Raw genomic sequence first — 13,777 nt, forward strand, 5'->3', positions numbered from 1 at the left:
AATGACGTCAGGCTGCTTCCCCAGTGGAAGCCGAGTCCGGAAAACATCGCAGATGCATTCTGGGATTTGTAGTTCACTGGTGGAAATGGCAAAACAGAAAAGCAGAAGAAAAAAATATTAAAATAGGTCATAATACATTTTTTTTTTTTTTTTTTTTTTTTTTAGATATCAAAGATTTAATTCTCTTTGCACTTAATTTCAAAATGTAGCCACAAATGCCCCAAAAAATGTATATTTGCTAAAATAGGATATTTGCTTGTAGCCAAATAAATATAGTTAAATAAAATAAATATATTTTCAACCAATATATATTGTGTTCATTGTAAGAAGAACTTTATTTGATGTCTACGTGTGAAAATATTTGAATAGAAATTATAGAATAGGATTCTATTCAAACACATTTGAATAGAAATCAGCAAAGAACATGCTTTACAAAGTGTCAAGTTTCAAAATATTACATAATATGTAATATTTACATAATATAAAATACATTACAATATATAAAATAATTACACATTATTACAGCAATATAAATCTAGCTTTGATCTCTAGTCTGCTAATTTGCATTTAGCCTGTGTCTAGCTACTATAACATTGGGAACATATTTTATTGCCTCTGAAATACATTTTTGAAATTAAACGAAAGCTGGAGTAAAATATATTCCACTGAGCTTGTTTACAGCATATATATGTGACCCTGGACCACAAAACTAGTCTTAAGTCGCATGGCTGTATTTGTAGCCAAAAATACATTGCATGGGTCAGAATTATGCCAAAAATCATTAGGAAGTTAAGTAAAGATCATGTTCCATGAACATAGCTCATTTCCTACTGTAAATATGTCAAAACTTAATTTTTGATTAGTAATATGCATTGCTAAGGACTTCATTTGGACAACTCTAAAGGCGATTTTCTCAATATTTAGATTTTTTTGCACCCTCAGATTACAGATATTCAAATAGTTGTATCTCAGACAAATATTGTCCGATTCTAACAAACCATGCATCAATGAAAAGCTCAGTTTTCAGTTTTCAGATGAAAGTGACACTTATGACTGGTTTTGTGCTCCAGGGTCACATTTGGCATATAGTTTACAATACATATTTGGCATGGTTTGATTACAATCAGAGGAGGATAGTTCTACAAAAGACCTGCAGCTTGAGCTGGTTGTTAGAAGCGGTTTCCACATTTAGATCGAGCAGAAGCTCTCTCCGGAACTCTTGTAAATCCGCTACGTGTTTCTCACCGGACCGGCTTCCACTTCCGCCTAAACATTGCCCTTGATTTCCTCCAGGAGGTGATATGGAGAGTTGAGTGTTCTGACTTTAGAAGAGCCTGTTACTTGTCACAATGGGGCTTCTGCCTGACGAGGCGAAAGTGTTGCCTCCTCCGGGGATTATTAACAGAAATTCAGTGTGGTTCGGTCTGTGCGGCTGGGCGACCGCGATGCTGCACAACAGTTTAAACCGCAGGCCTGCGCTCCAAGCCGGTGAGATTTATAACAAGCTATATCTCTAACACCAACACATGGTTATTTAATTGCATAGTAATAACGAATTAATGCGTTGCTGGTTGAGTTTACGTGCAACTCCTACACAAATCAACTGTTGTGGCAACATATATATATATATATATATATATATATATAAAACATACGTGGTTACTACATTTTATTTTCGAGAGCAGTGGAATTGCTATTGCACTCCTTATCACTTAAGCTAATAATATTGCTAGTGACTGCATATCACTAGCATATTAGCACCATGTATCTAAATGTCATGTAAAATTAATGCAGTGGTCATACCAGTTGTAATACATAACTACATTTTTCAAAAAGCATCAATAAATGTAATGCCCCTCACCAGTAAAAATCAGCAAGCATAATTGTATATCTTTGAATTCGGATGTTTTTCTTTTTTCCGAACAGGTGTTCACCGCCAAGCGCTGTTCATAACTGTTGGATGGTTCATTGGCTATCATCTCACAAAGTTTGAGAATTATAAATATGCCACATTGGACAGGGACATGAGTGAGTACATGCGGCTGCATCCTGCGGAGTTTCCAGAGAAAGGTAAGAGCACATGGAAATCCAGCTGCATTAGTGTGTTCATTTCTGTCTTCTTTTTATTCAAATGTTTGTGTATGTTGTTGCCACAATACTTTCAACTATTTTATTTCATTTTCTCAAACCAGCACCGAAGACATTTGCTGAAATCGTGGAGCCTTTTCATCCAATTCGTTGAAAGGAAGCAGTTGTCACAAGACTATTGTTGCAAATCTGGTTGAACAGACTTTATTGTTAAAAATACTCTTATATTGATTTATTAAGTTGTGTCCTCAATGTCATTAAACTGTCTGAAAGAAAGATCTGATTTTTAATTTTTTTTTCCAATGCACAATTAGTTTTTACATTACCAGATTATTTTAATTATATGAATTATAATAATCAGCGGCTCTTAATCCTGGTCCTCGTGGCCCTTAGCGCTTCAGGAGTTTGTTCCATTCTACCATAAGTGCCCTGCGAAGTGGACATCACAGAATATTCTGCAATGATTCCAGTTCGAAAGAAGCGTATATGTTCCATTCAAAGGGTATTAAAGTGTGCAAATCTGTGTTTTTAAGTAAACTTCAGCCGATTCCCTGTGTGTAGGGAGTAGAGAACACTATGTAGGGAACATGTCAATCGGAACACAGTTCATTCATGGAGCTCTTGAGAGGAAGCTCTCTTCTAAGGAGCTGGTTATCTAAATCAGGTGAGTTAAACAAGAGAGACATGCAAAATATGCAGAGCGGGGGGTCGTGAAGACCACGATTAAGAACCGCTCATAATAATTATATTAATTTTATTTTACCCGCCTTCAACAAATGCTTCAAAATGACTAATTTGTATTCCATGGAAGATGTATACGGTTTAGAATGACAGTACTATTATTTTTGGAGAAATGCTCCTTTCACAATTTAAGTTCGGTCTTGTACATATTTGTATGTAGGATACTGATTATGCATTTTAAAGTGTGTTTGGCATATTGTCAGAAAGACATGCATAAACGAGGTCATCAGAATCTCTGAAGTGACCGTACAAATAATTGTGACGGCACTGAACAGCATGACATCTGAAGCTGTGCTTTCATGTCTCAAATGATTTCAGCTAGACTTTGGCATGGATATTGTACCGATAGCCTGTCTCATGCAATAATGTGCAATCCCAGGAGTATTGCAACGGATTCAGCTGCTCTTGGTTTACTTTGAAAGATTTCATCTACTTCTCGTTTTCATATTTAATAACTGAATTATTCTAGTGAAAGGAGCAATATAAGTAATATTATTACAGGACTTCATGCATAGTGTGTCTGTGTATGTCAGGGTTATTATCGTTAACAAAAACTATTAAAATAACATTTGTGTTAATTGAAATAAAGCTGAAATCAAATAAAGGATAGATAAAGAACTAAAAAGATACTTTGGCAGCTTACTGAAATAAGTTTAAGATGAAGCACTAAAATTACTAACTGGAAATAACTAAAACTGAAATAAAAAGTCTTAATTTAATTAGACAAAAGCAGAACAAATTTCAAATGTAAACTAAAAATATAACACTAATATATGAAATAAATAATACCAAACTAGCACTAGTGTGTGTACAGTAATTTGGCTTTTATTATTGGCTTAAATTTGTTACATCTCGATGATTCCACTACCATATATTCTGGTTATTTTGACTGATACAGTCCTTTTACAGTATATGATATGCAAATTATGTACAAATAAAAAAAGTAAAATTTTTAAAGCATTTCAGTTACTTTGTGTATGTAATTTACAAAATCGTGTTCATTAAAAAACTAATCACATAACTTACACTACAACCCCTAATATTTGAGGGAAGCAGTTTGTCTATTTTAAACTCATTATACACAGAATGCAAGCTAATAGTAAAGCAGCCAAATGTAATGGATGAAAAATATTATTCAAATATTAAAGAAGAAATTCTTTTAAATACAATTCTAAAACAAAATTAGTTTTAATATTTTTTTTATTGCATGTCACATAGATGTGACAAGGATGTAAACATGCAGCTTTCCAGGTAATTGCAACCACCCCAACACGGATTTTTCCACTAGATGTGCTGAATCTTAACGACTGATGCCAATGATGTCCAAATATTTCTCAGTCAAATTCTGGGACTTCTTCGTGAGCGTTGCCATGACTGTGAACAGGCCTCGCAGATGGAAATGGAAAAGCACCTCGGGCTCGGCCTCCAGCAGGGGCTCCAGGCTTTTGTGCAGAGCGGCGTGACTCTTGGCCTTGGAGTCTTCATGTGGGACGAGGCCGATCTCCACCGTGTTCTTGATGGTTTTCAGCAGAAGGTAGTACTCATGCAGGTCCATGCTGTGGTCGGCGGCCTCGCAGTCCGGATCGCTGTCATACGGCACATCTCTGAGGAGGCTGGGAAGCAGGATGGTCTGCTCCATGTTGTGCACTGCTGTGCTGTAGCGCCTCAGAGCCAGCAGCAGGGAGTTTCGGCTGAGCTTGGCATCGGCAGACTGCATAGTTGCTCGAGGTGGGTTTCAGGCTGAGGGCGTCTCTTGATTAGATGGTGTAGCAGCCGGGGCCTGGATGCAGTGCAAAATCTGAAGAAAGAGGCTCTTTTTATAGCGTGTCTGACAGGGGCTGTGTGGGACAGTTACGCAACATAGTGGCCTGATCTGATAGTGGTTTAAGTTCAGTTAAAGCCACCCCTTGAGCTAAAACACCCCTTATTTCTTCATTCGTGCATTCTGGCTGCCATGCTGAGACCGAGCAGTTTACTGAAGGACGCTAACCCCAGAATGGTGATTTACATCAGACCAACTCTTGTGAAAAAATTGTATTACATAGTGTACTTCACATCTAAAGAGTATGTTTTTAAAAATTACTTGCAGATAAATAAAAATAAATCAAACCTAAATAGTAATATTTAAAAAACTAATGTAAATGACAGAATCACATAAAAAAGCATTAAATAAAAGATAAAAACTAAATAAATAGGATATAATACTAAAATATAAACATATATGAAATAAAAGCCTTAAAGAGAATGCATATAACACTCTTTAACACACTTAAGTAAAAAGTGGACTCTTTTAAAAAGTGCATTTTGTAATTAAAAGTTTTACATTAGAGTGCATTTTAAATTATTATGTTTTAATAATTATTTCTCATGCTTTAAATGTGTTGATGGACATAATAAAGCGCAAGTAAAATACTTGATTATAATTTTAACTGTTATTTGATATTACCTTTAAAGCAATATATTTGAAATGTATGGCAACCTTATTAAAACAAATGTGTAATAAATATGTTTAAATTCATAACATCAGTTTCAGAAGAAATGGCATTAAAGTATATTTTAGTTTAATGTTTGTCAGTACATTCAGCAGTACAGTTACCATATTTAAAAGGCAATAATAATAATACATATAAAATTACACATAACGATACTTAAGTCCTTCAGTGAGTAAAATTAATAAATTAATCTTAGTTTAATAATAAATAGCATGCAATTAAGTGTCCAAGAATGTTACATTCATCCTTGCATTTAAGAAAACGAATGGGTTAAATCAGGTAGAAATATAACTCTTTTAAGGGAACAGTTGCAGGTTACAACATTTTACAGTGTATTCTACTTGTTTTCCACAAGGGATTTATTTCTCAAATCAAACAAGATCTCTTCAAGTGACAAAACTGTATCATACATGAAGAAGGTATCATCTGATAGTCTAACTAAAGAGGTTATATGCACCAATGTTGCATTAAATGTGCATGCTTTATTTGCTTAGGATTGAAAAGCTATAAATAGAAAGATAAATATGATCTAAAGGTATATTTCTAATCAATTAGAGTGCAATGACATTCAAGGTCAGATCTGTTTGGATTGGCTCTGAACTGTGATTGCACATTTACAGATGCAACCAGACTGTACAACATCACTCATATTTTGAAATAACAGTCAGACTGTTTGCACAATGTCTGTGATGAAATAAATCATCAGGCTTCATTTCTAAGAACACAAAATGGGGTTATGATACATCTTTAATCAGATTTCTGGCATTGCAAGTTAAAGTTCATTTTGCAGAGTTAAGTCCACCCAAATGTTTAGCACAATTCCTAATATATAATATTTTATATAATACATTCATAATCTTTTAACACTACTCTGCTGCATACAGTACAACAGAAGCATAGAATAACTAGGGGCTATGAAGTGAAAATATTTAATATGAATAAAAAAAAATGTTTGGAAAATTAGAGTAATTGCTTACCAAGAAGAGAACAGTGCAGTGAAGAGCTTATTTGAAATAGGACACATGTGCTGTGTACAGACAGAAAGAAAGAAAGAAAGAAAGAAAGAAAGAAAGAAAGAAAGAAAGAAAGAAAGAAAGAAAGAAAGAAAGAAAGAAAGAAAGAAAGAAAGAGAAAGAAAACAAAGAAAGAAAGAAAGAAAACATCACTTTTGAGCAGGATATTTTATGCATCACCCCCAAGCTTCAATTTGTTCAAAAATTTGAAAATATTATATTTTGTGTAGAGAAGCTAGTGCTAACTATGCAACAGTTGATATTGGCCTCATTAAAGGCTGGGCAAAGTATTTCAAAGGATGAGACCAAGAGTCTGGTGATGTCTGCTCTGACTGCACACAAGGGATCTGCAACTAAATAATATCTTTTAATCTTTTATATCTGCCTTATGTTCAACTGTCCCAATACTTATGCTTGCATAAAATACTGGGATAAACTCTAAAAGTGCTGTGCTTTTTATTTGGTAAAACATGCATGTCTTGAAACAGCTAATAATGAAATTTGACATTCTGTCATTTTGACTCATATTCATCTTTTAATCATATTTGCAGATTTCTTGACTGCACAGCAAACAGAGCAATTTTGTCCTTCCTGTCCCAATACTTATGAAGGGCACTGTATATATACTTTAATGTAAAGTATTTTATAACTATTAGAAACAAAAATGTGTGTATATAAGCTTACACTGTTGGATGTTATTAGTGGACACATTTAATTAGTAAGATTATGAAATATGTTATATAATCTTTCAATAAATGAGTCGATTATGAATTTTTTTTGTATTTATTTAGTGCGAGTTATTGCTCTTAAGACTTCCTTTTGAGGCGAAGTAATAATCACACTTGCCACAAGATGACAGTCTGTCATTGATGTAATTCAGCTCGAGTCCGGTGTTTTAACATATTTCTCTCTTTTCTTATTTTTTTTTTTTTCCAAAATCACAATAACAATAAAAATAAAATTAAAAAACATAGATGCTATAATGTTTTAGAGCTAATGAGGTGATTTGCACTTTACTCTCAATGTCTAACTTGCACTTACACATCATGTATTAACGTTACTCATGAAAATCATTAAATGTTTTACACATAATAAAAATAATTGTCAGAAAAAAAAAATATTCACCTTCTATATTTGTATATTCAGATGTATTCGAATGAAACCGCAGAGAACTCCCATCACTGACAAACTCGTTAGTTTACTGAGTGCTGTTTTTTTTCTCTCTCTCATTTATTGGTTGCTAAGGAACGCGGTTGTGACGTAGCGTAACGAACATTCTTTAGAACGTTCGGTGAGTCATATAAACTTGAGTGATTATGAGTATCCTCTTCAGCAGTGTTTGTTTGGGGATGCTTTCATCAGTCTTTTCATGACTCCAAGAAGGCTCTGTTTAAGCAGGGGAATGTGTGCCTCAGTTTATGTATTTAGACTAAAGCCCGCAGGACTGTTCGATTTTTAATACTACTAGATAACACAATGACAGATGTACCATGCACACCCGTTTTTAAGTTCAAGGCTACGGTCCAAAACAGTGAATATACTCACCATACAATCATAAGTTAACTTCAAAAATTAACAAAGTGGCCTTGATGAGTTTGAAGTTTGGTGTTGGAAAAATAACGCAAACTGAAAAAAAAAAAAAAAAAAAGCGTAATCGCTCCATATGAAACAAACTTTTTTCTTCTATCACCAAAACCTATCCCTGAAAATGCACAATATGCAATATTCTAATTTAGGGTGAACACATTAGAGACATAAACATGTATTTGTGATAAACATGGTTCAATTTATTGAATCAATATGTGAGTGGTGCCTTGTGGCGTGACAGGTTTTTGAATAGCTGATGTGCATACGGTTACAAAAAAGTGTGTTTGCCCATATAGCTATAAAAAACAGTCAACCAAATTCCAAGCTCTGTTGTGTTTACTCAACTCATCTCTTCCCTTTCTTTATCTCTCACTGGGTATCACAGATACAGATAGTGTTTGTTGCTGTCACGAATCTGGTCCATGCTCTTCTGGACAATCACCACCAGATGTCACTCACTCACCACATTGACTCTCACACCACACTTCTCTGGACTGCAATACCCACAATCCATTGCACTGACGACACGCAGCTGATTACACTGATCACACAGCTGAATTCACTGATCACCCCATCACACACACTATTTAACCTGGGACTTCCTCTTGCTCTGGGCCGAGTATTGTTAGCATTTATCACTCACCAAGCGATAGCAACTTTACAGAGCCATAATCATTGTCCTAGTCTTGCCTTTTTTTCCTGCCGTGTCTGACCTTGCCTTTGTCTCCTGGATTTACCCCTTTGCCTTGCCGTTTGGACTGTGTTTGCACCTCGTTTGGACTATTGCTCACGGCCGAGTATTGTTAGCGTTTATCACTAACCCAGCGATAGCAACTCTACAGAGCCATTATTCCAGTCCTAGTCTTGCCTTGTTTTCCTGCCGTGTCTGACCCTGCCCGTGTTTCCTGGATTTACCCTTAGCCTCTGCCGTTTGGACTCTGTTCGCTCCCCGTTTGGATTATTGCTCTCGTCTCTGGATTATCTCTCTGCCTTGCCCCTTTGGATACTGTTCGCTGATCGTTGACCCACGCTTGCTCCACGGATTGCTCTGTCTTGCCTCCACCATACCTGTTTGCCGATCTCTGACCCTGCCTGTCTTGACCATGTTGTTTAATAAAGCTTTGCATATGGATCCGCACGTCTCACGTCTCGTCAGCCCCGTAACAGAATACTCGGCCGTGAGCAATAGTCCAAACGAGGTGCAAACACAGTCCAAACGGCAAGGCAAAGGGGTAAATCCAGGAGACAAAGGCAAGGTCAGACACGGCAGCAAAACAAGGCAAGACTAAGACTAGGACAATGATTATGGCTCTGTAAAGTTGCTATCGCTTGGTGAGTGATAAATGCTAACAATACTTGGCCCAGAGCAAGAGGAAGTCCCAGGTTAAATAGTGTGTGTGATGGGGTGATCAGTGAATTCAGCTGTGTGATCAGTGTAATCAGCTGCGTGTCGTCAGTGCAATGGATTGTGGGTATTGCAGTCCAGAGAAGTGTGGTGTGAGAGTCAATGTGGTGAGTGAGTGACATCTGGTGGTGATTGTCCGGAAGAGCATGGACCAGATTCGTGACAGTTGCACACACAAGCAATTTTGCACAACCTTGGCATCATTTACTTTGTGGATCATCTGTCTTAGAACCTTCTATAAGAGTCCTATCCATCATGACAATGAGTCAGGAGAAACCTCACGCTGCTTTCATGCAGGGAGCACCTGTACCCAACAGCATCCCAAAGAGAGGAAAGTGGAGGCAGCAAAAGCCTCAACAAACCTGTTTGCAGATACCCACAAGGAGCACCCAGGTCCACCAGGAGCCCACATGGAGCACCTGTGTCTGTTGGGTAACCGAAAAGAAGAAAGTGGAAACAACAAAGCCCTCAGACTTCTTTTTCAGAGGGAGCTCAGTTCCCACAGGGAGCACCCATGCCTGCTGGCTCCCGACAGGGAAAGTGGAGGCAGCAGAAGCCTCGGGCTTCTGTCCTACATGTAGTACCTGTACCTACCAGGCCTCCACTAAAAGCAAAGTGGAGGCAGTCGAAGTCTCAAGCCTCTTACCAGGGAACCAGTTTCCCACAAGGAGCACCCATCCCTTCTGGTCCAAACAGAAAAGAAAGTGGAAGCAGAAGCCTCAAACTTCTTTTCCACAGGGAAGCAGATTCCCAAAAGGAACATTCATGCCTGCTGGTTCCCAACAGAAAAGAAAATGGAAGCAGCAGAAGCTTCAAACATCTTCTGCACACAAAGCACGCAATCTGTGGAGGAAGCATGCTGTCTTGGCACCTGTACAGAGAGGTTCCCTACTGGAAGCACCCATGCCCTTTGGGACCCCTCAGAGAGAACCTGTGGCCATTGGGTCCCCACAAGGAGCACTTGTGCCCTTGTGTTCCTCAGAGGGAGCACCAATGCCCTCTATGACCCATAAGAGAACACCCATTCTCATCAGTTCCCCACAAGGAGCACTTGTGACTGTCTGTTTTCCAAAGAGAACACTTGTGCAGACCTCTTTCCTACATGGAGCACCCAAACCCATCTTTCCCCCTCAAGTAGCGCCCATGCATGCCTCTTTGCAAGAGGAACAAAGTTCCCAATCCAGTAGGAATAAGAGGCTGTGCCTATGGAGCACAGACAATTTAGTTAGTCTCACCTATCTCTTATTTTCATTTATTTCTGATTTATTTTTAAAATGGTAGATGTCATGTCTTTCAGTTTTGTCCAAGAAGTACTTATTAAACCTGTCCAGTATTAGATGATAATGTCTGTTCCTTCAACAGGACAATGAAGGTGTGTTTCAGCTACCTCCATAAAAAACGACGTGTGGAAATAGAGCCCAGAGCCTCTCCAAATTTACAGCTTACTTGGAAAAGGCCATATCCATGGAGCACAGGCTCATCGGTTAATCTCTGTTGTCTCTCATTTTACTTTCAGATTAACATATCTCATACCCCTTTCAGTTCACTGACCCTTCATGTTGACTCCTCAAGATAAAAGCGATATGCCTTCATATTCTGTCTGTGGAATACTTATTGACCTGTCTGTTCCCTCAACAGGACAATGTCGATGCTGATCTGCCACCTCCATGTAAAAAGCGGTGCATGCCAGTCCAATGAGGAGCAACAGTTCATATATGTGTATTTATATAACATATTTCATAATCTACATTTTATTATAGTAGTTTTATAGAATTGTCTGTATTAACTTTTTGATCCATTTCAAATGTTGACTACTGTAGTTCAGTTTATATGCTGATGGCCAAAGAAAGGCCAAAGTCAAAGAATAATATATAAATGCATTATATGTTTAGCAGTGGGGGTGTTTATCATTGAAGTGTATCATGTAGGATGATTTACAATGCAATAAATATATATTTGTGCTGTCAATTAAAAAAGCTAATCACAATTTTTTTTCTGAAATGAATCACGATTAATCCCACCTAACATTAAAAGTTTTTACATATACTGTTATGTTGCAATAATTTTACACTCAATCTTCAAATTAATGTACAAACAACATGACAGTGTTTGTTTAAAGGTATCTTTTTATGACTTAAGGTCAGTACCACTGATACCAATAATACTGATGTCTCTAGGAATTTGTTCTTTATTTCCTAATATTTAACCATTGTCTATAGCCATTCAGTATTACATTATAATTGAGAGCTAGCAATTTTAACATTTATTAGACTTTAAAAAATAACTTCTAATTTAAGTGAACTTAAAAAAAACTTCTCAGAAATCTGTGCCCTTCAGCAAGTTGGAAATATACAGAAATTCACTGTAACACAAATTCCGTAAAACTTACGGTAAAAAACTGGCAGCTGTGGTTGCCAGAATTCTACCGTAAAAAATACGGTAGCAACATTTTAGGTTTTACGGTTTTAACTTAAATTTACAGTTAAATAAAGTAATTTCTTTAACTGATATAATCTTAATATACCAACCTATTAAAGTACTGAAATCTGTTTTGTTCCTTTGAAATACACTGATAACCACCAAATGCAGGTGATGATGAGAAAGTCACATGATGAGCCAAAGCCCATCACAAGCAACTTTTAAACATTAGCATATACAGAAGGTGCACAGTGTCATTCACACAAGCACTAAACACCATCATGGTGAGACTCATTAAACTGAAATATGCTATAAACATTCATTTAGCAACATTAGATGTAACATACAAGCCTAATAAACATAACTGATAAGAAAAAACTAAGAAGAAACATAGTTATTTCTAAGAAAAAACGTCAAATTCAAACAGAATTTGAAATGGAATGCAGGGAATTCTGGGAACGTCAGTTTACGGTTTTTCCCTGTAAATTTTACAGGAACTTTCCATTAACCATGTAACAGGTTTTTACCGTAGCATTTTCACAGTTTTTTACCATTAAAATCACGATCATTTTTTACAGTGTTGAATAAAGTTATCAAACACTAACTTGTATAGCTTTAAGGATTCATCTATATTTAATTTAGAATGTATTGATTTCCTCTTTTGCTCTTTGATTAACAGACATTACAACAGCGGGGTTTTTAGGTTATTTGGCTGCTATTATTTCAAGAGCTGCTGCTGCTGAGCGTGACGCAGATCTGACAAGCATCACAATTTCTCACAACTCTGAATTTTTTCTGACTCACTTCAGGTCTCAGTTGAATCAAGTATGAGGGAGACAGTAGGCTGCTCCAGGACAGTTTTGAAAACCATTTCAGAGACATGTTCTTAAAGGTGCAGTAGGACATCTTGGAAAATGCTAACTTTAGCCTGATAGCACTGAAAGCGAACGTCCCACCCTCCCTGCAAATCGCCATCCAAAGCCACGTCCCCCTGAAGGCATATATGCACACAAACCAGACGACCAGAGATAACATTACTACAATACATCATGTGTCATTCACTGCTGAGAAAACTTTATAGTACAGTTAGTAAAAGTACTACAATAATTCCACAGAATATATAAATACATTTAGACCACTTAATTTAATGATAGCTATGGGGATATGAAGAGACATTCAACCAGCATAACAAAAGATGTTTCTGAAGAAAGTCACCTATTGCACCTTTAAATGTAACTCATATAACAAATACTTACATGCAGAGTTTTAAGGCAGATTTAATTACCATTTTGGTAACTTCATGACTTAACTGACAACGTAACTAGACATTGCATGCAATGCATTATACAGGCTACAGCGCACACTGGCACATTTGTGCATGTAATTGAAGCGCACGTGCTGCGAGCACAGTACCGTTTCCGTAGTCTTGTGTAGCCAGACCTTCAGAATCTATGGTAGCTTTCATTGGCCAAGGCCTGCCCATGAGGTTGTTTGACCGACATGTCAAACAACCAATCATAGTTTGTTTCTGGGCGTGGAAATGTCGCCACAATAGCAGTCGCCACAATAGTATGTAAAACTTTCGGACATATTTTAAAGATTCTATGCTGTGAACTTTAAATATTTCACATACTTTTGAAAATCCAGCATTTAGTTGATCCTGATAAGCGCTCGTCGTCACAGTTGTAAACACGACGGCTTTCTTCTTTCGTGAGGGGGTTTGGCGCCACGGCATCTTTGTTTCCAGGTGGAACGTTAAAGAGCGCGACACACACATCTCCTGGAAATCCTATATAATTCAACCAATCCGATGATGACTTCGAAACTCCTGAAGTGTTTCCACTTTTGTGTGCCATATGCATCAGACGCTTAGCCAGGGGCGGCGTTTCCATAAGCAGAGTATGGCAGTTGCCATACCCTAGCCCAGTCAGGTGCTGTGAAAAATTATCCAAACTGGAGTATATTATAATTTGTTATTATCAATTTAAATCAGAGGGTTTTAAAAATAGTTAACCAATGATAAGCATTAAAAA

The 13,777-nt window shown here is 37.0% G+C and overlaps 2 protein-coding genes across 2 annotated transcripts; one reads left to right on the top strand and one right to left on the bottom strand.

The window, feature by feature from the left end:
• Window positions 1-1,264: 1,264 nt before the first annotated feature.
• On the top strand, window positions 1,265-2,357 carry LOC306851346 (NADH dehydrogenase [ubiquinone] 1 subunit C2-like). Its single transcript, XM_079387515.1, has 3 exons — window positions 1,265-1,488; window positions 1,927-2,070; window positions 2,193-2,357. The coding sequence occupies exons 1-3, from the start codon at window positions 1,350-1,352 to the stop codon at window positions 2,240-2,242; spliced, it is 333 nt and encodes a 110-aa protein (XP_079243641.1). The 5' UTR covers window positions 1,265-1,349; the 3' UTR covers window positions 2,243-2,357.
• A 1,683-nt stretch (window positions 2,358-4,040) lies between these two features.
• On the bottom strand, window positions 4,041-4,614 carry LOC306851349 (mid1-interacting protein 1-B-like). Its single transcript, XM_079387518.1, has one exon. It carries the CDS (start codon window positions 4,544-4,546, stop codon window positions 4,130-4,132), a length of 417 nt encoding a protein of 138 aa, XP_079243644.1. The 5' UTR covers window positions 4,547-4,614; the 3' UTR covers window positions 4,041-4,129.
• Between the last annotated feature and the right edge of the window lie 9,163 nt (window positions 4,615-13,777).

This window comes from Barbus barbus, assembly GCF_936440315.1.
Source record: "Barbus barbus genome assembly, chromosome: 31".
Classification (NCBI taxonomy): Eukaryota; Metazoa; Chordata; class Actinopteri; order Cypriniformes; family Cyprinidae; genus Barbus; species Barbus barbus.